This window comes from Capra hircus, chromosome 10 (genome assembly GCF_001704415.2).
Source record: "Capra hircus breed San Clemente chromosome 10, ASM170441v1, whole genome shotgun sequence".
Taxonomy (NCBI): domain Eukaryota; kingdom Metazoa; phylum Chordata; class Mammalia; order Artiodactyla; family Bovidae; genus Capra; species Capra hircus.
The window spans coordinates 94,691,508-94,713,401 of NC_030817.1; the positions used below are offsets into that span (position 1 = coordinate 94,691,508).

The window sequence follows — 21,894 nt, forward strand, 5'->3', positions numbered from 1 at the left end:
AATGAAGATCATGGCATCTGGTCCCATCACTTCATGGGAAATTGATGGGGAAACAGTGTCAGACTTTATTTTTTTGGGCTCCTGAATCACTGCAGATGATGACTGCAGCCATGAAATTAAAAGATGCTTACTCCTTGGAAGAAAAGTTATGACCAACCCAGATAGCATATTCAAAAGCAGACATTACTTTGCTGACTAAGGTCCGTCTAGTCAAGGCTGTGGTTTTTCCAGTGGTCATGTATGGATGTGAGAGTTGGACTGTGAAGAAGGCTGAGTGCCGAAGAATTGATGCTTTTGAACTGTGGTGTTGGAGAAGACTCTTGAGAGTCACTTGAACTGCAAGGAGATCCGACCAGTCCATTCTGAAGATCAACCCTGGGATTTCTTTGGAAGGAATGATGCTAAAGCTGAAACTCCAGTACTTTGGCCACCTCATGCGAAGAGTTGACTCATTGGAAAAGACTCTGATGCTGGGAGGGATTGGGGGCAGGAGGAGAAGGGGACGATAGAGGATGAGATGGCTGGATGGCATCACGGACTCGATGGACGTGAGTCTGAGTGAACTCCGGGAGTTGGTGATGGACAGGGAGGCCTGGCGTGCTGTGATTCATGGGGTCGCAAAGAGTTGGACACGACTGAGCGACTGAACTGAACTGAAAACATAAGAGCTCAGCTCTAAAAGCCCTGAAGCCAGGAGGCTTGCAGAGTGAGCCCAGACGCGGACCCACTGAGGAGACTCGTAATTCTGTCTGTAGTTGTGTCCTCAGCTGCTGTTAATAACAGATTATTATTATTTCTCAGAAGACTGATAATACATCTCATGATATATTTTTACTCATTTTATGTACATATACTCTACTAGATATATATTTAATTTTTTATGAAAAGAAAAAGTGAAGAGTTATTAGAACATTATATACTGGCATTCAGGCTTTCAGATATGCTTTCATATGTGGCATGGAGAAAAGGTTTGTTCAGCTTTAAAAAAGGAAGGAAAGTTAGTGAAGCTGTTTGTCTTTTAACTTTGCTGAATGTGACTTGTCTAGAATGATTCAAATGTTTTTGAAGCTTGTACTGTTATGTACTAGGATAATGTAGCAATTGTATAGTTACTTAACACAATTCAAACCAGGATCGTACATTTGAAATTAATCTGCTGCATTCTTACATTTCCTTACATGCGGCTTACTCTGTTTAGCTCAGTTTTCTGTATATTTGTGTGTGTTTTGTTTGTTGGTTTTGTTGCTCGCCTGGTCCCAACGTATCGAGAAGTAGATAACAACAAAGAAACTTGGAAGCGTTAGAAGTTGTGGTCAGCCAAAGTTCCGGCTCCTGGCAGCACTGGCTGGAATGAAATGGGTGGGAGTGAGTGGTGGACGGAGCTCAGAGATCCCCGGTGCAGAAGAGGAGGCAGGGGAGAAGGGAGAGGCAGCAGAGGGCGAGAGGCAAAGGAGATGAGGGCAGGGGTTTTGCAGAGTGACCTCTGATTTTTCCAGTCTGGTTATTGTGGAAAAGAGGCTGTACTGTGAGAAACGAGGAGATGTCCTTAATACTGTGGTCCTTAATACTGCATTCTGTGGTGTGATAGTGTGTTTCCAGGACTTCTGTCCATGGGTTTACCAAGGAAGTGGCACCGCCCGTTACCACGGAGCCCCTTGCAGTTTTCCTAAAGTCCTGTGATTACAGGAAATTCAGAAGTAATTCTAATTACTAACAGTATGCTAACAGTGAGAAGTGGATCTGGGAGTGGGATTTTGGCTGCCATGACCTCTGTCCCTTTGAAAGAGAAGCCATGTGAACAGCTACTAGCTATCAACCAAATAACCCTTGTGGATACTGTCACAGCTAACCTGTTGAGAAAGTGGTACATCAAAACCAGCACATCCTACTGACTTTACTGATAAAGTCAGCACTGCTTAAAACAAACAAACAAAAAACAACAACAAAAAGAGGAGATGGACCTAAAATGGTCCCTTTCTCTCAATTTATTACAGCCCATGAGGGAGAGAGAAACCCAAATCATCTCTAAGCAAAGCTCGTTTAGAGTGCAAAGCAATGTTGAATAACACTTTACAGTTTTATAGAAAGCTTTCACATTTCTTACTTCCTCATTTGACAAAGGTGATGAATGATGGGAATGGTAAAGCAAAAGGAAAAGAATGTTTAACACTCAGTTCAGTTCAGTCGCTCAGTCGTGTCCGACTCTTTGCGACCCCATGAATCGCAGCACGCCAGGCCTCCCTGTCCATCACCAACTCCGGGAGTTCACTCAGACTCACGTCCATCGAGTCGGTGATGCCATCCAGCCATCTCATCCTCTGTCGTCCCCTTCTCCTCCTGCCCCCAATCCCTCCCAGCATCAGAGTGTTTAGCACTAGCATTACTTGGTTGAAAACCCCACTTCTAGGGCTTAATAGATTAACAGACGTCCATCTGAAAACACTGTCTTTCAAACACTTCAGGTGTGTCATCTCCGCACCCCAGATTTGGGCCCCTCTGTTTCAAGTATGTCAGCTGGGAAAATGGGCAGGTCACTCCCCTTGAAGCTACTGCTGCTTATCACCCTGCAGGTCTGTTGGTGACCTTTGCTGTGTGAGCACTGTGCTGATCCTTTCTGGTTACGCCCATTACAGATAAGATAAAGCTCCCAGCCATCTTTCACAAGTGCCCCTGTATGGGTCTGTGACTTTCAAGGCAAGGCCCACTCAGTGGACAGAGGAAATAGGTCTTTTGTGTATACAAGCCCATCCTTGCTCTTATGAAACTAAGATAATAATAGCAAAATGAACCTAAGTACATATTTAAACTTATTTCCATGAGTTTTTCTTGAAAGAATGCTCTCCACTTCCAGCTTTGGTGGGATACCTTGCCTCAGATAGACAGCTTTGTCTACAACAAAGCTGCTAATAAAGGAATTATTTTGTTTACGTATGGACCATGTGTAAAAAGGTTTAAATTCTTTGAGTCATATGTAACAGATTAAAACCCAAGTCAGACTGCCTTAAAACCCCCTAAAAAGAGATTTTGTTGGTTCGTGTACCAGGAATAGGTTTTCATAAGCCCGGGTTCAGACAGCATGACTGTGTGTTTACCAAGGAAGTGGCAGCGCCTGTTTCTCACTTTCTCACCACTAGTGTTTCTCACTCTCCATTTCTTAGCTCCTTTGTAACAGCCTCTCCTCTCCTCATTCCAGAGCTCCATGCTTTCAGATCCAAGTCCAGAGGGGAAGAACCTGGATGTGACTCTTTTCTAGAAGGTGAAGCAAAGATCTCATTGCATGTAACCTACTCTGAATGGGTCATGTTCTTACCATGAATCAATACCTGTTCACTAATTGGGTTACATCTAGACCAATCAGATTGATGTTGGAAAGCAGAGACATTGAATAATGTCCCCTGAACAGAGAAGAAACTTGAAGACCAAAACACTAAGCAGGCAACTCCTTAAAGTACAGTTGTGAAGTGTTTATTGTGGGTAACTTACGTACAGGTGGGAGGGATCAGGAGATGATCCAGAAGCGTTCACAGCGGTACTGCGTGCCTCTGCAGAGGGTAAGGAGGACTTGAAGGGGCCAAAGCTAAGGACAGAACCTGACTACTAGGGAGAAGCCTGGTTGGGCCGTGCTGATGGAACTCCCCGCCCTTCCCTGGGGGTCTCACGACCATTTACCATACCTCAGCAAAAGGCATTCTTCCAGCTTTCACATCAGTTGAAAGCAAGGGTAAGGCAAGATGTTAGGGAGTTTATCTGGCTTGGGCACATTCCTTGAGTGAGTGAGTGGTAGTTGCTCAGTCCTGACTCTCTGCAACTCCCTGAAGCCTGCCAGACTCTTCTGTCCATGGAATTCTCCAGGCAAGAATACTGGAGTGGGTTGATGGGCACATTCCTCAGGAGCAGACTAAGGTGTGGTCGTGCAGAAAGGGGAGGGGATGGACTGCAGACCTAAGATGGAGCTGACAAGAGGCAGGCAGTGTGGTTCAGCCACATGGTTGAGAGCAATTTCACCAGAAGCACCTAGGCCAAGTGTGACAGGAAAGGATCATCCTCCAGAGGCAAATTAGTGTGGGATCACCACTAGAAAGATAAATGAGTCCTAGTTATTAGAAACCCCAGATATCTATGCAGATGGGTAACTGTGTAAACATTTGTACTGCTTAGAATTATGAGCAGAGCTCTCGGACTTAGAGCGTGTCTATCTGAAACTGCCTGGCCGAGGTCACACAGACGCATATTGGTGCTATCCCTGGAATAAGATTTAATTAGCTGAGTGACTTACAGGTCATATAGCCAGTCTCCAAGAAAGGACTCTCTGAGACTGGCAGGGAGCTTAAAGAAGCCAGTTTTAGAATCATTGATTCAGATGGGCAGAGCCGAAAGGGACCCCGTGGGTCATCTCCTCTCACCTCTCAGAGGAGATGGAAGTCTAGAGAAGCCATATAACTTGTTTGAGGTCACAACCAAGTTTGTGTGACCTAGAAAACTGATCACCCATCTTCCAGCCTAACAATGTCTTCAGTGATAAATAAGACAATAACAGCAGCTAGTATTATTGAGTGTTTGCTGTGTATTAGGCAGTAGCCACGCATTTCACATGCGATGTCTCATTTAATCTTCACAACTACTTTACCCTCAGTTTATTGGAAATGGAGGCACAGAGGGAATTTGTTTAACTACCTTCAGAACCGTCAGTTATCCTTTTTTTGCCTTGGTACTTTAGACTACAAACAGGCTTCTTTCTTCCCAGATGGGTCAGTGCTGATTTACAGCTTTCTCTTGGGTATAGAAAATGGAGTGAGTGAAGAATGACCTGGCAAGAAAACCCGTTATGTGTGCTAATACACTTGACCAGGGTCTAAGGTTTGTAATAAGTAAATTTAAATCTTATTTTTTCAAAAGGCAGTTTCTAATTTGTTGACACTTCTTTAAACAGGAACTTCCAAAGAATCAATGCAAAGCATCCCACATTATCTTCAAATAAAAGAAATACTGTTAAGCAGCGATCAAGAATTCCTCCCATGCCATATAATGGATGAGCATTGGAAGTTCTATGTGGAATGTGAGGAGCTAACATTCTAAAGCCTTGCTTTTAAATAACTTATTTGATATTTGTTCATGTTATTAGTCAGTGTTCATATTTCATCTTGTTTGGACTGGTGAACCTATTTAACACACACTTTATGAGCTGCTGCTTAAGATGTGTAAGTATAATGTCTATATAAGAAAACATGTAACTCTTCAGCTATTATAGTAAGATTAATACTTTTTGCAATTAAAGACATTTTTGACAGAAACAGTATTGACTCTCTGGCTTTCTTTTTACTATCACAGACTTTTAATCTTTAAATCAACACCTCACTTTTGCATAAATAACAGTTGTTCTTTATGGGAAGTAAGGATACAACTAGGAGTGATAATTGGTCTTAAAAAATCCCTGATAAAGTGAATCTACTTCAAAAAAGAACTTAAAACCTTACTATCTACCCCCCATTTACTTTGGAATTTATATTGAAATCAAAATGTAGAATTATGAAAGAGGTTTATCATAAGTTTCATAAAATTTAGTGTCGATAGAATTATAGCTGTGCTGTCTTACAATAAACAATGAATCAAGGGTTGATTTGGGGGCTGATTATTTTAAGTAGGGTGTATATTTTACCTGTAAAGTTTGCTACATTGCCATGAAGTTATTTTTAAAGGATTATATTCAAGGGTTTTATAAGTTTTCATAAGCTTTTTAAAAAACAAGTGTCTTAATAGCTGTCTTTGATAGCCATCTTATTCTTATCTGTAATTACCCCAGATTCCCAAATATGCTTTTTAACTCTGTGGCCTAATTCTATCCTTTCTCTCTCATTTTTTGGGTAGCAATGTCAAACTGCAATAAAGATTACTCTAGGGACAGGGGAGCCTGGGGGCTGCCGTCTGTGGGGTCGCACGGAGTTGGACACGACTGGGGTGAGTTAGCAGCAGCAGCAAGTGCTAGGATTTGGTGGGGATGCAGAGGAGCCATAATGTGTTGCTTCTTGATATTTTCTTATTTTAAATGTACAGCATCTTAAATATCTTTAGAATACACAGTGACCTGGTCAGCAGTTGCCCGTGGAGAGCTACAGGGAAAGAAGGACTTCTAACTACGTGCACCCTTTGGCAACTTTGAAATTGGTACTGTGTTTATTCTTTCTATTCAGATAAAAATTTAAAATATCTGAAAAGAAAGCAGCTGAAAAGTTTTACCTATTAATAAAAGTGTAAAGACAGATCATTTTACTTTTCCTTCCTTTGAGAGTCAATTGAAAATGTTCAGGATAAAGTGACCCTACATGTTGTAATGTGTGAGACCTGACAAGAATTATTCCATTATCATTTTCTTAGACTACCCTATTTTTCTAATTTTTGAATAGCCTACCTTATTTGGTGATCTGTTTGGCTTTCATTCCTTAAGGAGATATTTAAAACATGGGCCATCTGGGAATATATGTACTTACATGGGAAATTGTATATATAAGTAACTAAAAAAATGCAGATTGTTAGACAGTATTTAGTATAACTCCTGATTATGTTAAATAAAAATTATATGCCTTGAGTACATGTGTAATATGTAAAGCCATATATTTATATTTATACATATTTTATATATGGTATATATACTTTATAAGTTATGAAATGTGTATTTGTATGCATAAGTATGTGTGTGGTGTTGGGAATGTCCAGTGAAAGGTCTGGAATGTTACAAATAAAACTGTAGTGCCTATCCCTGAGGGAGCTGGACTGGGGAAGGTAGAAAGATGTTTTGCAGCTTACATTCAACATTTTAAAAATAAAAAAGCCAAAAAATAAAATTTAAAAAGCCAAACATTTCTTTTGTAATTTAAAAATAGTTTTAAGAAAATAACTTAAAAGCAGGTCTTTTGTTTATTAGTGATTACAGTTTATAAAAGTCATACGTTCTCAGTTCAGTTCAGTTCAGTCGCTCAGTCGTGTCCGACTCTCTGCGACCCCATGGACTGCAGCACAGCAGGCTTCCCTGTCCGTCACCAACTAACTCCTGGAGCTTACTCAAACTCATGTCCATCGAGTTGGTGATGCCATCCAACCATTTCATCCTCTGTCATCCCCTTCTTCTCCTGCCTTCAATCTTTCCCAGCATTAGGGTGTTTTCCAATGAGTCAGCTCTTCGCATCAGGTGGCCAAAGTATTGGAGTTTCAACTTCAGCATCAGTCCTTCCAATGAACACCCAGGACTGATCTCCTTTAGAATGGACTGGTTGGATCTCCTCGCAGTCCACGGGACTCTCAAGAGGCTTCTCCAACACCACAGTTCAAAAGCATCAATTCTTCCAATCTTGCAATTCTGAGTTTTCATTTTAGTAATCAAATTCTTAAACTTAATTTTCTAAGCCCATTTAACATTAAATATACCAACTGGTAACTAACATAACACCTGATAGAGGCATATGAGTATTGCCCAAACCAAACATAAGGGTCTACGTCAAGCCAGACTCGGGTCCAGAGAGCTACCTTACCCCAGATCTTCCCTCTGAGATGACTGGGCAGTTTGGAGTGATGGCAAGACTTTTGTCTATTCTGGGTTCTAAATGAAAGGCTTTTAGACCCTAAAAAGTTAGTTTAACTTCTAGACCTTGAACTATTATAAGAGACCTCCAAGAATATCCAATTATACAATCCCTGATATTTGTATCCTTTCAATAAAATTAACTTCCTGAACACCTCCAGGATACTTCACACCCAACAAGGAAGCCGTTCAGACAGGTACTCCTAAGTATCAGAGAGCTGGAACCCCAATCACCCGAATTGGACTCAGAATCCTGTTATGACAAAATAACACTTTCTTTTAAGACTTGAATTACAGATTAGCTTCCACTGGCCTGACAGCTGGCAGTGTCCAAGAATACATCTTGTCCTTTTCTCTTACACTTCTCTTTCATTCAGTCCCTTCAAGTTCCCTTCCTGAGTTGTCCTTTATCAGGACTAGACTACGTGCAACCTCATCCCATTTCTCTCACCCCAGTTCTTCGCCTTATAAAAACCTGCAGCACACTGTGCCACAGTCTTCTTCCTAAAGGTCTATTTTTACTTCCTTGCTGCTGCTGCAGGAGTAAACCTCAGCCCAAGGTTTGAGGCTCCTACTCTCTGGTCCTGACATAACTTTCCAGCTTAATCTCCCAATCATCTGTAACCTTTGACTCACTCTTAAAACTCCCTTTTCATCCCTTCTATGGGCTGAAATTGTGTCCTCTCAAAATTCATATGTTGAATTCCTAGCTTTCAGTCGCTCAGAATGTGACTGTATTTGGAGATAGGATCGTTAAAAGAGATGTTTAAAATAAGGCAGTTGAAGTAGGTCCTCATACAGTCTGACTGGTGTCCTTTATGAAAAATTTTTGGCTGTACTAATGGATCCCGGGGTGCATGTGAACAGGTAAACGACCCTATAAGGACAGAGCTAAAAGGCAGTCATCTGTAAACAAAGGAGTGAGGCCTCTGAATGAAATCAACCCCGCTGACCCTTCGATCTTAGACTTCTCCCCTCCAGAGAAATAATCTTCTGTTGTTTAAGCCGTCCGGTTTGGCAGCCCTGGCAAACTAACACGATCCCTAACTCTACCCAATATTTTGTTTACTATCAAGAATGTTCCCTCTCTCATCTGTCCATTTATGTTTTCCTTATTCTTTGAGCCCTCTCCTTATACATATCTTCCTGGGTTAATTTCTCAGGCCAAGCACTGAATATTTGCTGCTTGGTATTAGTGTTCTTTTCATGGCTTATTTCCCTCAAGTAGCTGGAAAACTTGTCGAGGTCAGCTTTATAGTTTTATACTTCATGTTTCCAATAAAATATCTCAGACACACTAGATACTCAAGAAATACAGAGTATATTCAAGTCATAACAGAAAACCATATTCAAAATGGAAATTTATTCTTTCATATAACAAGTCCAGAGGTAGGAATCTGGGGGTTGGTTAGCTCTTTAACTCAACAGTGTTATGACTATTTCCATCTTTCTTCCAGCTCCCTTCAGGGTGCCAAGATGACTCTGCTGTTTCAGGCAGATGTAGATGCAGAAACAGCATCATTAGAAGAAGAAAGAAACATTCCCTCCAACACACATCATTTGGGAAGAAACCTTCCTTGAACGCCACCACCACCACCTCAGGAAAGTTTATTTCATTAGGCAAAATTTTACCTTCTGCTTGTTCCTACATCAGTCACTAGCCAGGGAAGCGGGCTACTCTTGATTGGCTGAGAAAAGTTTAAGTACATGCCCACGTGCAGAAGAGTAGTCAGGAGTACACACTCCGGACTCAGCTAGTAAAAAAAAAAAAAAGCATGTGAGTAAGGCTGGGGTGGGGTAAGAGCTAGTATTTATTGCACCTAACATATACCAAGTCATTGTTATAAGCACTTCCAATGTATTATCTCATTTAATCTTAACCGCACCCTATGAGGTAGAACTATTGTCCCCATTTTACAGATGAGGAAATCAAGGTATAGGATGAAGTAAACTGGCCCAAAGTCACACTTGTACCACCAAGTGGTAGAGCTGGGATTCAAACCTGGTAATCTGGTTTCAGAACTCACGCTGTTAGGTATCATATGTTTCCTCTCTCTAAATCAAAGGTATCTGCCTAAAAAATAGACATTATGATTAAAAGTGTTGACAGCTTTCTGAGTGACAGCGGCCCTACTGACTCCTGCCACCTACACATTCTGAGGAGTCAGTGTTGACTCACTTTGGTGAATGACAGGCAGGGCAGACAGAGATGCTCGCTGGTGGAAAATGGAATGCAAAATTCCTGCTGGAAGAGCTTCAGTACAAATCCGTTGATCCCTGCTCTTGGGCTTTCTCTTTTTCAATCTAGGAGCCCCAGGCATAAAGAAAGTAAAGTTGATTCATCTGAGATACTGCCCAAACTCAGTTTTCATGGAAAACTACCCTGTTAATTGACTGCATGTGCCCATAAGACTTGGATTTGAAGTCTCATTGGGTTCTCAAAGACTGTGAGGGATAATAGCACATAACCTCCACATGTGTTTTCTTTGGACGGTCTCATTTTCTATTTATTCTCATTTCATTTTTGTTGAAGCCTGCTTTGCAAAAGGAAACCAGGGATACATCTCTCTCAAAACACATAAAAGCCAAGAAATGTGGAAAGTTTCTGCTTAAATGTTAATTGTAATGTTTTCATGTCCTGAATTCTCTTACCAGTTAAATAAGAAGAATGGAATTTGAAGCCATGCCAGATCAAGGATGAGATAGTTAGATAAGCATCACTGACTCAATGGATATGAATTCGCGCAAACTCCAGGAGACAGTGAAGGACGGGGAAACCTGGTGTGCTGCAGTCCATGGGGTTGCAAAGAGTTGGTTGGGCACGACTTGGTGACTGAACAATAGATCAAGCTGCCTGTATCTTAAAGTCCCTCATATAGGCCGCATGCTGCTGCTGCTGCTAAGTCGCTTCAGTCGTGTCCGACTCGGTGCGACCCAATGGACGGCAGCCCACCAGGCTCCCCTGTCCCTGGGATTCTCCAGGCAAGAGTACTGGAGTGGGGTGCCATTGCCTTCTCCGATAGGCTGCATAGTTAACTTCTAAATTCGTTGGCTGTATTTGTAAGTTCATATTCTTTCATTTAGGCTTCTTTAAAGTAGGAACAGTAGGTGCAAACATTTGAAGCTGTAATGTAAGTAGTGATACTTCTAAAGGTAAAAGCAGTTAACATTTCTGTTTTCAGCTGTTCACGACACACCTTAAAGTTCGATGATGTCTGGCCTTGTGGCTGAGATGCGAAGTTGGTTCATGTCCTTCAAAGCTGGAGGCAAGGAAATGGTGAGGCAAGTTACCCAGCTAGTGGGTGAGCCTTGCCAATCCCCTAGCATCTTCAGTTCAGCACAGCTTTTTTGGTTCTGTTCATTATTGCCTACTCATTAACTGTCGTGAAATGATTAAACAAAACAGAGACTATGTCTCTGTGTAAAAATGTCCCCCAAAGAAATACTGGTGATGGAAATGAAGAGGTTTAAAAAAATGTTGGTTTGCAATATCCTGTGATAACCTATAATGGAAAAGAATCTGAAAAAGAACATATATGTGTGCATAACTGAATCACTTTGCTGTACACATGAAACCAATACATTATAAATCAACTGTACTTCAATTTTTTTGAAAAGGGGGAAAAAAAGAAAATGGTGATTTTGACCCAAATAAAAAACCAAGATAAAAAAAAGGAGTGAACAGTTAAATTTGGAAGAGCTTAGCTCTGTGCCTCAAATGACTTTATGTATAGTAATGTGAGCCCTAGAGCCCTGTCTCTGTAGTGGTGGGTCTCCTTTTCCTTTAGAAGCCAAGCCAAATGACATGAGTCCCTCAGTCGACATACAGGGAAAAGTCTACTGCCTCCGCAGCCTTAGGGGCCCCTATTTCTCTTTTGTCCCGAGAGCAAGCTCTTCCCTTGTAGCGCTTTTCTGTGAAACTCCATCAGCTGGCCAGCTGGCTCCGGGCCTGGACAGTGCTCTCAGCCACTACCCCCACCACCCACACATCCCTCTGTCCCACTCGCCTCACCCCTCCTGGTCCTTTCTCCAAAGCAGAACTTGGCTTTAAAAAGGGGAGCTGGGAGGGCCTCGTCGTAAGAAGTTGTATCTAAACATGAGAAACTGCTTACAAATTTCATTTAGTCTCACTTATATCATGTACACTTTATATGTCTCATGTCTCCTAAATTAAATGGGATTTTCTCCAAGGTCAAGGGCTGTTGTATTTTTGTATTCTTCCATAGCAACCAGTGCAGCATTTTGCACAAGCAAGAGTTCAGTGAATCACATTAGTCTCCAAAGCATTTCATCCTTAAATATACCTTTAAACACTCAGCCAGCAGAGAATCTGGCAAGCTACATGCTTGCTAAGTAAAGGAAAATCCAGGGAAACACAGTAAGTATCAGATAGCCAACCCAAGGCTAGACTTCCTGCTTGCTTCCCGTTGGTAGCCTGTGACAAATTACTATTAGAAAGCCTCCAAAACATGCCAAGATCTGGTCATCTGTGCTTGACTCCACGCTGGTGAGCCCAGACCTAGAGCTTGAATTATCAGTTTCTGCTGACCTGTGGTGTAATTTCTCGTCTTTTGTATTCAACTTCCCCTCAACTTCTTATCAGTGTCTCTGCATGCCTTCAAGTTCCATTCAGCCCCTATTTCCTTAAGATAACCAGCTAAGTTAGTTCTGCAGAAAGACACTGGATCCTATGATGTCTCTGAAGGCCTAAGAAGACTTTTTAAATACATTAGAAATTCCTCATAAGGTTTCGTGAAAGTAATTCAGATGGCTGGGAAGGGCTTACCACAATTCCAATTTGGGATTTACATGACTTTTAGAAGACATTTCCATTTCTTGCAGGATTACTGTCTTCTTCAAATGGTTTCCTTGGGCCAAGAACAACACAATCAGGACTGGAAGGGTAACCCAGGAGGCACATTATTTTGTGGTGGAATTCCTAAACGAAGAATAGCAAGACCAATGTGTTTCCTACTAGTTCTACAACTGATTTGCTGATTTACCTGGACACGTTAGTATTTCTTTGAGCCCCAGGATCCTTGGCTGTATAACAGCACTCAGGATTGCCATAAAGACCAAATAACATGAATGAATTAGGGACCACTTCACAGCATGCTCACTGCTGCAGTATTACAGCATAGTATTATCATAGAGTAATTCACTGAGTTCTTCCACTCTGTATGGCACTTATCTACATCCTTTTCAGCCTCCCATTTCTACAGCAAAACTTCAGAAGTAAGATTCTTTCAGGCACATCTTCCCCTTTGGAGCTGTGCTTTTGACAAGCCCTCCTTACTTAGCTTCGCCTTTCCTGCTTTTCCTTCAAGGACCTGCTCGGAACTCCCTGTACTCTGAGTGAATCCTCAGTGAATTCCCCTGGCATGGCTGCCCTTTGGTCCCAGGCAGCTGATTCTAAGCATCTCCTGTCTTGTTGGTGATGCATGTTTTGCGTACAGGACATGTGGAGTTACTGTGGAGTTACGACCTCTCTAACTACAGTGTCTTTTCTTTGAGGGCAAGGTCTGTGATTTATGCATGCCTCTTTGTATTCTTAGCTCAAACAATGTGTTTTCATTAACAGTGACTTTTGGGTGTTGTACTGGGTTGACAAGTGTCCCCTCAAAGTTCATGTCTTTGCATATGTAATCACGTTATGAATAGGTCATACTGGACTTCGTTGTTGTTGTTTTATCTCTAAGTCATGTCTAACTCCTTTGCAACCCCATGGACTGTAGCCCACCACTGTAGCTCCTCTCTGTCCATGGGATTTCCTGGGCAAGAATACTGGAGTGGGTTACCATTTCCTCCTCCAGGGGATCTTTCTTGACCCAAGATCGAACCCGAGTCTCCTGCATTGGCAGGCAGATTCTTTACCACTGAGCCACCAGGGAAGCCCCTACTGAACTTAAGATCCTTCAAAGAGAGCACAGTCTGGCCAATGCCTTGATGTCACACTTCTAGACTCTAAATTGTGAAAGAATAAATTTATACTGTCTGAAGTCACCCAGTCTGTAGAGACTTGTTATGGCAGTCCCGGGAAACTAATACCCTAGGAGTGCTAAGCACACTGTAGGGTGTAGTGGGGGCCTTAGGGGGCCACCATGCAGCCTAGGGGCTTCCCTGGTGGCTCAGCAGTAAGGAATCCACCTGCCAACACAGGAGAGGCAGGTTTGATTCCTGAGTTGGGAAGATCCCCTGGAGAAGGAAATGGCAACCCACTCTAGTATTCTTGCCAGGCAAATCCCATGGACAGAGGAGCTTGGTGGGCTGCAGTCCATGGGGTCACAGGAATTGGACATGACTGAGTGACTAAGCATAAACCCATACATGTGCAGCTGAGAGGCATCCTTTCTGAAGACCTGGGGTGCTGATCAGAGCAAGGCTTTAAGGGAAGAGGGTAACTGAAGAGGACAGGGAATGAACTGAATATAGTCTGGGTAGAAAAGAAAGGGTTTACAAGCATTACGGTAAAGGTACTTTTTAATAGGTATTGATTTAATTGTTTTGGCTGTGTTGGGTCTTAGTGGCAGTGCTCGGTATCTTCAGCTCTCGGGCTCAGTTGTCCCACAGCATGTGGGATCTTTAGTTCCTGAGCCAGGGATCTAATGGGTGTCCTCTGCATTGGAAGGCAGATTCTTAACTGCTGGGCCACCAGGGAAGTTCATACAGGTATTTTTTAAGGTCTTATCATAGAAACAGTTTACTTTGTGACAAAAGGTTGATCCTGGAGTTGGAAACAGGGCTGCAAGTAAGTGAATGGACAACTACTTTATGATACGATATATCCACATTTTTAAACTGACCAATTTGGGAGAAACTATATGTGTTTGGATTTCATAGCAGCCCTTGCTTAGATAACTGGGGCCTATGGTGGGAGCCGGGCTGATGGTGGCTGGTGGACCCCTGAGCCCTGGAAGTCACAGCTTCCTCAGCTGTTATCTCATGGACACTGGGACAGACCACGCTGGTCTGAGTTCCGGTTCTGCCATTTACTGGCAAGTTATTTCCCCTCACTTGCCTCCCTCTCCTCTGGAAAATCAGAATAGAAAAAATAGCATCTCCCTCATAAAGCTGTGAGGGTTAAAAGATTAATCTGCCCAAATGGCTTAGAACAGTCCTCACAGCAGGTAGCAGAAGGCTTAGTTGTTCTTATCATTATCATGAGCGAGACCAGAAGGGTGAAAAATGTGACCTTTAATGATTCTTCCAGAAACAGGGGGCCCCACTGGAGAGATTCATGCAAAGTTGGCCATTTGCTTGAAAATAAGTCTGCAAAGTATTACTTTATGAAAATACTTCTTTTTCCAAACACTGGGTTTTTTTTTTTTTTTTTTTTTTTTTTTTAAGGCAGGCTGGTCTCAGAGTCTCTACTACTGTGGGCAGATTTCAGAGCCTAGGAGTAAAGGATATGGGGTCCTATGCAGCTCCCTCTTTTAGGATTCCTGGGTCATAAGGCCTAACCGGTTTTACCTGGTCCGATCTGGCTCCTCACCAACACACCTGGCATACAGCAGGCGCTCAGTCTACGTGGGTTAACTGAAGACGGAAGGAAGAAACCGGCTGGGACTGACTTCCCTGGTGCATCCCCGGTCCTTAAGGCAGGCCCCCAGGAGCCTCGCTGGCCACCAAGGACTGGAGGGCAGCGAGATAAGTCTGGAAGGTGGGGAATTAGAAGGTATGGAAGGCAGAGCATCCACTTCTCAGAGTTGGTCTATTCACAAGAACCCGCCACCAAGGCTGAGGCGGAGATACTGCCCAGTTGGTTAAGTAGGCGTGTTTCCGGCAATAGGGTGAACAGAAATGGGACCGGATACCATGCCGGCACGGCCCGCCACCCTCACCCCCGCTTGAGGGTAAAGAGGAAGCCTTAGAGTGTCTATTTGACCTGCAGGTACAGACGGGAAAACAACTTTGTAGTCTATTTATGGGGCATAAAACTCCACCTTCCCACGCCGCTCCTAGATATTTCTCCAGGCTGCCTGGGACACTGACCTGTGGGTCTTAACCAGCGAGAGCGAGGCGATTCCTGCAGGACCTCGCAAAGGAAAAAGCAAGGAGTCGCAGATGTGTTTGCTCCGTCACCGCCCTCTGATCATCTCTGGGCAAGTCACTTGGCTCTCCAGACCTCTGCTTTCGTGCTGTTGAACGCGGGGAGGGAACCGAGGCTGGCGGAGGCTCCGAGCGCCGGCGGAGAGCGCAGCGCACCGCGCACCTGGGAACTTAGTCCGGGGCGCGGCGCCGGGGCCCCGGGGCGCGGGGCCGGAGCTCCCTCTGCGGGAGCGCGGCGGCGACGCTCCTCCTTTCCCTCCACGTCACGGGGGCCGCTCAGCGCGCTCCCAGCCCCCGGCCGGGGGAGAGCGACTCCCCAGCCGGGCGCGCCGAGGAGGTGGCGGCGCAGGACGAGGAGGAGGCGAGAGCCCGGAGCCAGCGGCTGCCGCCGCCGCCGCCGCCGCCGCCGAGGGGCCGGGAGCCCAAAGCGCAGCTCGCGGCCGGGCCGGAGCGACTCGTCCATCCGCGGGGACTCCGCGCCCGGGGCGCCCCCGCTCCCTTTTCGTAAGTCCACGGCCACGCAGGCCGGCGAGGAACGCTCGGGGCCAGCGCGCGGGGCTCCTGGCGCAGCAGCGGATGCCCGGGACCCCTTGCTCACGACTTTCACTTCCCCGCCGGGGAGAACCTGGGCGCCGCGTCCCTCGCTCGGCGGGGGAGGGAGAGGTAGCAAGGAAGGGGTCGGCCCGGGGCAGCCGCCGCGCGAGCCCAGCTGAGCCCTGGCCCGGCTGCGCGCGCTCGTTGACTCGGGCCCCTGCGGCGGCCGGACGCTGGGAAGTTCTCCGAGGCCGGCCGGCTGCGGGGCGGTCAGCGCGCGTGTGCCTGAGGCTGCCCTGCAGACGCGGCCGTGGTGCCCGCATCCCGGGCTCCCGGGGCCGGGCAGGGCCGGTCTGGGAGGCCGGGAGCAGCCGGGCGCACCCGTACCTGGGTTTCGTCCCGGGCTCTCCCCGAGCGGTGAGGACGCGGCTCCCCGACGCGCCCCTTCCCGGGCTGGGGTCCTGCGGTCTCGCTCCTCCCGGCCCCCGAGAGCCGCCCAGGTGAGGGGCGAGGGGCGGGTCCGCGAGGGACCTGCGGAGCCGGGGGTCGGACGCGCGCTGCGCCGCGCCATGGCCAGCCTCTCCGCAGCCTGGACCCGCGGCGCCGAGCCGCGCTGCCCGGGGGCGGCGGAGGCGAGGGGCGGGCGCGGGGCGCGGCGCGCGGGAATGGGCTGCTGGCGCGGCTTCTCCTTTAGGACCAGGGGGGAGTGCGCGTCTTTCAGGAGGTCGCGGATTAGAAGCTGCGGAGCGGTCCTCCCCGCCGCCCCTGCCGCTTACGGTCAAGTTTTCGTACCGCAGAGCTGGCCCGGATCGTCCCCTTGTGAGGTGGCGGTACCTCCTCCATCGAGCTGGGAGCCTCCGAGGATCTGAGCCCAGAGATCTGGACTCTCGAGTCAGTTAAGCATCTTCACGTAGGCTAACAGTGCGAGCGGATGGATACTGTATGTGCATTTCAGGACTGAGCTGTCCTGCCTTGGTGAGGTTTTCCTTGTGGTTGTAGTGGGAACCGTGTTTTCCTCTCGCTGGAAAAAGGGAGAGGTGACGTTCGCCCTTAGGCGCTTGTCGTTCCCTCTTCTCAGAAGTCCTTTAAACTGAAAAGAGGCAAACCAGATTAAGGGAGTTGGGAATGACATTCAGTGATATTAAATTAAATGTTCATGTGGTTTGGTAGATAGAAGTCACCTCTTCTGGTTTTACAGAAGCATGCCTTTATTGAACCACCTATCAGTTTAAGACAATCTAGAACCTAGCCGTCAGTTTTAACAGGTTTTGTTGATGGCGTCTTGAGGAAGTAAAATCTGTAGAAGTCAGGAGGTTACTGCAGGGAGCAGTTCCTCTGTTGCACTTTCTAAGAATCAATTCTCTGTGAGAAATGATCGATTAAGCTGCTGTTGAATCGTATCATGCTTGTATTGCAGAGAAACAGTATCCAAAGAATCAGGTTGTGTGGCCCTGAGCGAAAGGAGGATTTCCTTTGGGGGCGGGAAGTGGGGACAACTGTAAATTTGTCTCCTTTGAGAGGCACATTGACTGAATGCCACAAGGTCTGCCCAGAGGGAGGTAAGAGTGAATGGCGCGTTTTGGGCAGTAAGTCAAGGTGGGCGCTTGGCATCACACTAAGTTCCCTCAGGATAGGTGGGCAGTCAGTAGTTACGAAACTGACTTTGCATGAGCTCGCTTGGGCGGGCGGGGGCAGGTGGGGCTGTAGTGATGTCCAGTTCTTGGTCCTCTGAGAATAACGACAGAAGCCAGGGAAGCCACACTGTTCACCATCTACTGAAACAGTGTTTTGAATCCCACGTGACCGTGAAGTTTGAAGTTTTACTTTGTAGATCATGGGAATTTAATGGTAAGGAGGAACATAGATGGAAACCCAGAAAGAAAGCTGCACTGTAGCTCAGAGCGGCCCCTGGAATGTGACTGCTCAGTATGATTTGGTGCCCTGGGCCTCATCGTAGCCCCACATACTGGAAGTAAAACTGTGATGGCTAAAACTATGATTATGAAGTAAAACTGTGATTTCCTTTTTTGGTTTAGATGCAGGAAGAAGGCAATAAGATAGTAAGGTTGTGTGATGTGAGGTTGAAAAGCCAATCCGTCCAAATTCAGTGAGCCCTTACTGTGTGCCAGGCCCATATTGGGGTGCAGTGGGACAGATGTAGCTCACTGATCTGGGGGAGGCAGGAAGCCTTCTTGGGGAGATTTAAGGTGGACCTGATGGATGAGTGGGATTCCCAGGTGGCTCAGTGGTAAAGAACCCACCTGCCAAGGCAGGCAGCGCAGGAGACCTGGGTTCAATCCCTGGGTTGGGAAGATCCTCTGAAGGAGGAAATGGTAACCCACTCCAGTATTCTTGCCTGGAAAATGCCATGGGCAGAGCCTGGCAGGCCAGAGTCCCTGTGGTCGCAAAGAGTTGGATACAATTGAGTGACTAAGCACACAATCACTGTGGTCTGATGGATGAATAGAAGCCACATAACGAAGCAGAAGCCACATAACTAAGCTGCAATGGGTTAAAAACAGTCTGATTATGCTCCCATTCTACTATCAAACTCATAAAACATAAACCATCACCATCTACTGAAATGATGTTTTGAAGCCTGCATGACCGTGAAATTTGAAGTTTTACTTTGTAGATCGGGGAAATTTAATGGTGAGGAGGAACATGGATGGAAACCATGGAAGAGAGCGGCACTGGAGCTCAGAGCGGCCCCTGGAGTGTGACTGCTGAGCGTCCCTGGCCCTGACCCTTCCGCTGCCTACCTTATGGCCTTGCACACGTTTCCTTGCCTTTCTGCCCTGGTTTCCTGGGCTCTGAAACGGCCCCGCGTCAGAGGGGTGTGTGTGTTCTGTCGCTGCTCAGGGGCTGTGGGGAGGGTTGCCCGTGTGCATGAGGTGTGCACAAGGTAGGCGTGTGCGCACTACACTTGTGTGCACCTCATCTTTGTTCAGTGTGTTCCTGTGTACATTGTACCTGGTGCATAATGAGTGCTCGGTAAGCCGTAGAGCAGGCGGTTTTATGACGATGATCTCATTCCCATCATTTCCAGACATAGAATCGGAGACTCAGAATTTTGAGATCCTGTCCAAGTCCAGAGAGCCCAACAGCGGTGGAAGTTAAGGCCAGGATCCCATTTGCCTGACTCACCGGCAGGGTCACTTCCCCCTTAGCATGTCAACAAGTGTCACGTACTGGATGCTCCATGAAATTCATAAAAGGATCTGGTCACTGCTTGTCAGAACGCAAGAAGCAAAGCCGATAATAACAATGTCAAGGCGTACAGACTTTTCCCAAGCAAATTAGAGACATATGTTTTGTATTAATTTGCATTGCTTTGCATGTCATTTTATATGCATTTTCACAGGCTGGTTATTTACCAAGTGGGATCTACAGGCTGAAGCTTCACATATATAAGATCAAATTATATTAATCAGGAGTTGAATGCAGCTGCTTCAAAACCTAATGGGCCCCCAGGCATGGTGTGCTCAGTGTGGATTTTAAGGGAAAGGATTGGGTCAATATTTACTATTTTAGAAGATATGGGAAACCAGATACCACTTGGTAAAAGCAGGTCACATCTTAATATGTAATGAAGCTTGATTTGCTGAACACAATAGAAAATTAAGGAAAAGTAGAAGGCCAGAGGGAAACTGCCTATTATATAAAAATGCCAGAAATGGAAGCAGAAGTCTGCTTTGTCAAGCTGAACTAATAAGAAACACTGAGGGTCAGAAAGCAAAGGTGGAACTTCTGCTAAACAATGAGGTTTTAAAAGGAGCATATTCTTAAATATAAATGTGTGGCGTTTCAAAACCAGTAAATTCTCCCTAATTTGGACTTAGCAGAAAACAGGCCATTATGTCCTAGTAAAATCTTAGAAATATATATATTGTGAAAACAATGATGTTGTTCCTTAGAGCACTGGTTCTCAAAGTGTAATCTGTGGACAAGCTGCACCAGCGTCACCTGGGAACTTGTTAGAAATGAAGATTCTTCATCCATCAGACCGGCTGAATCAGAACCTCTGCCAATGGGGCCCAGTAAACCTATGATTTAACATTTGGAGCCAGCTTTCATGCCTCTTTGTTTTTTCCCTTCTTTGGTCTTAGCCTTCCGTTTCCCTCCTGTGGTCACTAGCTCACTGTGTTGCTTACTTTTCCATCAGTGTCCTGGTAGAGGGTGGTACTCAGACACAGACCCATTCATTCCTCTGTCCCACAGTCTACGCTGATGGAAAACGGTAAGATCCCTTTAGGCTCTAACGTTCTACAGCTTGTGATTTTCATGTTGCCCAGGATTGTACTGGTTTGGTTTCTGGTTTGGTTTTTCTACCTTTTAAAAATCTTTTGTCAGTCTTGTACCAAACAAACTGTGACTCCTCCTGAATATACAGTCAGCCAGAACCCTGAACCATTCTCTCCAGATGCTCCTGTGAAATCACGTTTCTCCATCTGGTACAGTGCAGTTAATTTCGTGGACCTGACTGTTAGCCTTTGTATTTATCTCTGTTCAGTTTCATCTTACTAGACCCAAGTCTGCCCAGATCTGTTTGGGTCCTTCTGTCCTTTTTCACGTGAACCTTTGAGCCCTCTGCCGATCTCTCTGCTGGTGTCCTGGCCCGAGGTTGTAATAACAACAGCAGCATCTTGGTTAGCAGCCTTTGTCACAGTTAATGAGGCTTAAAAACTTGGCATCTTCGTGGACCCTGGGGGGGCCTAAAATCAGAAGGATGCTTATCATCAGCCCCATTGGTGTTTGCATTTAAATTACTGCTGTTTGGGAGTGCCCCTGGTGTGGTTTCGCCAGGTAAGGCATGTTTCCCAGATCCTTCCTGAGTGCCCTCCCCTCCTACACGATTCAGTCTCCCTAGTACTTTGGGCTGGAGCAGTTGGTCTCTGACAGTTGCTTTTCCCTCCCTATTATGTTTATATCATCAGCGAATTGGTTTTTTGTATAGGTGACCCAAGGTAAGTTTCAGCTTGTTAATGGTCAGATTAAGGTGAATTCAGAAATTTTCAACTAATGGGAAGCAAAAAAATGTGCCTTGTCACTTCTCTCTGCTTCAGGACCCTAGCCATCCAGGCTCTAGAATTCAGATATTTTGTGGTCAAGTCTGTATTTTGCTGGGAGATTAGGGTTATTTAATTTTTTTTATGTGAGATTTTACTCATATATGATTCTTAAAGGAGTACACTTAAATAATATAATCATACACACAAAATAAGTTTTAAAAGTCAGAAAGCAAAGCAGAACAATTTTGTGGCGAGAATGCTTTTGAACCATGGTTGCTAGAGCGTGAAAAAATGCCTGGACTCCTGCACTCCCACATTCATGGTCCTTCATGATCATTCCTGATCTTTATCCAGTCCCGGTGGCTCGGATGGTAAGGAATCCACCTGTAATGCAGGAGACTCGGGTTCCATCCCTGGTTGGAGAAGATCCCCTGGAGAAGGAAATGGCAACCCACTCCAGTATTCTTGCCTGGGAAATCCCATGGATAGAGGAGCCTGGCAGGCTTGAGTCCATGGGGTTGCAAAGACTTGGACACCACTAAGCAACTAGCACTTTATGCAGTCCCACTCCAGCCCTCTCCCACCTCCATCAGGCTGCTTTGAAAGACCAGCTTTAAACCAAACTGCAAAAAATCCCCATAAAATCCAAGCCTACTTTCCTCCTCCACGATGCTACCAAACCTTTTTTAATGTGACATTCGAGATTAGCATGGCAAGAAAAAAAAA

The 21,894-nt window shown here is 45.5% G+C and overlaps 2 protein-coding genes and 1 long non-coding RNA gene across 3 annotated transcripts in view; 2 read left to right on the forward strand and 1 right to left on the reverse strand.

Annotated features, from left to right (window-relative positions):
- Window positions 1-5,280, forward strand: part of ANKRD31 (ankyrin repeat domain 31) — a 134,478-nt gene extending 129,198 nt beyond the window's left edge. Inside the window, exons 25-26 of the mRNA XM_018053792.1 lie at window positions 3,020-3,256; window positions 4,931-5,280. Of these exons, the coding sequence (XP_017909281.1) occupies window positions 3,020-3,256; window positions 4,931-5,076 (383 nt within the window). The 3' untranslated portion in view covers window positions 5,077-5,280. The remainder of the gene's footprint in view (window positions 1-3,019; window positions 3,257-4,930) is intronic.
- LOC108636845 lies at window positions 8,922-15,809 on the reverse strand. Its single transcript, XR_001918609.1, has 3 exons — window positions 15,566-15,809; window positions 12,360-12,512; window positions 8,922-9,327 (listed from the first exon to the last, which is right to left on the reverse strand). It is a non-coding gene; the product is annotated as an uncharacterized LOC108636845 (long non-coding RNA).
- Window positions 16,044-21,894, forward strand: part of GCNT4 (glucosaminyl (N-acetyl) transferase 4, core 2) — a 28,896-nt gene continuing 23,045 nt past the window's right edge. The window contains exon 1 of the mRNA XM_018053704.1: window positions 16,044-16,126. The gene's annotated coding sequence lies outside the window, so the exon portion shown is untranslated. The remainder of the gene's footprint in view (window positions 16,127-21,894) is intronic.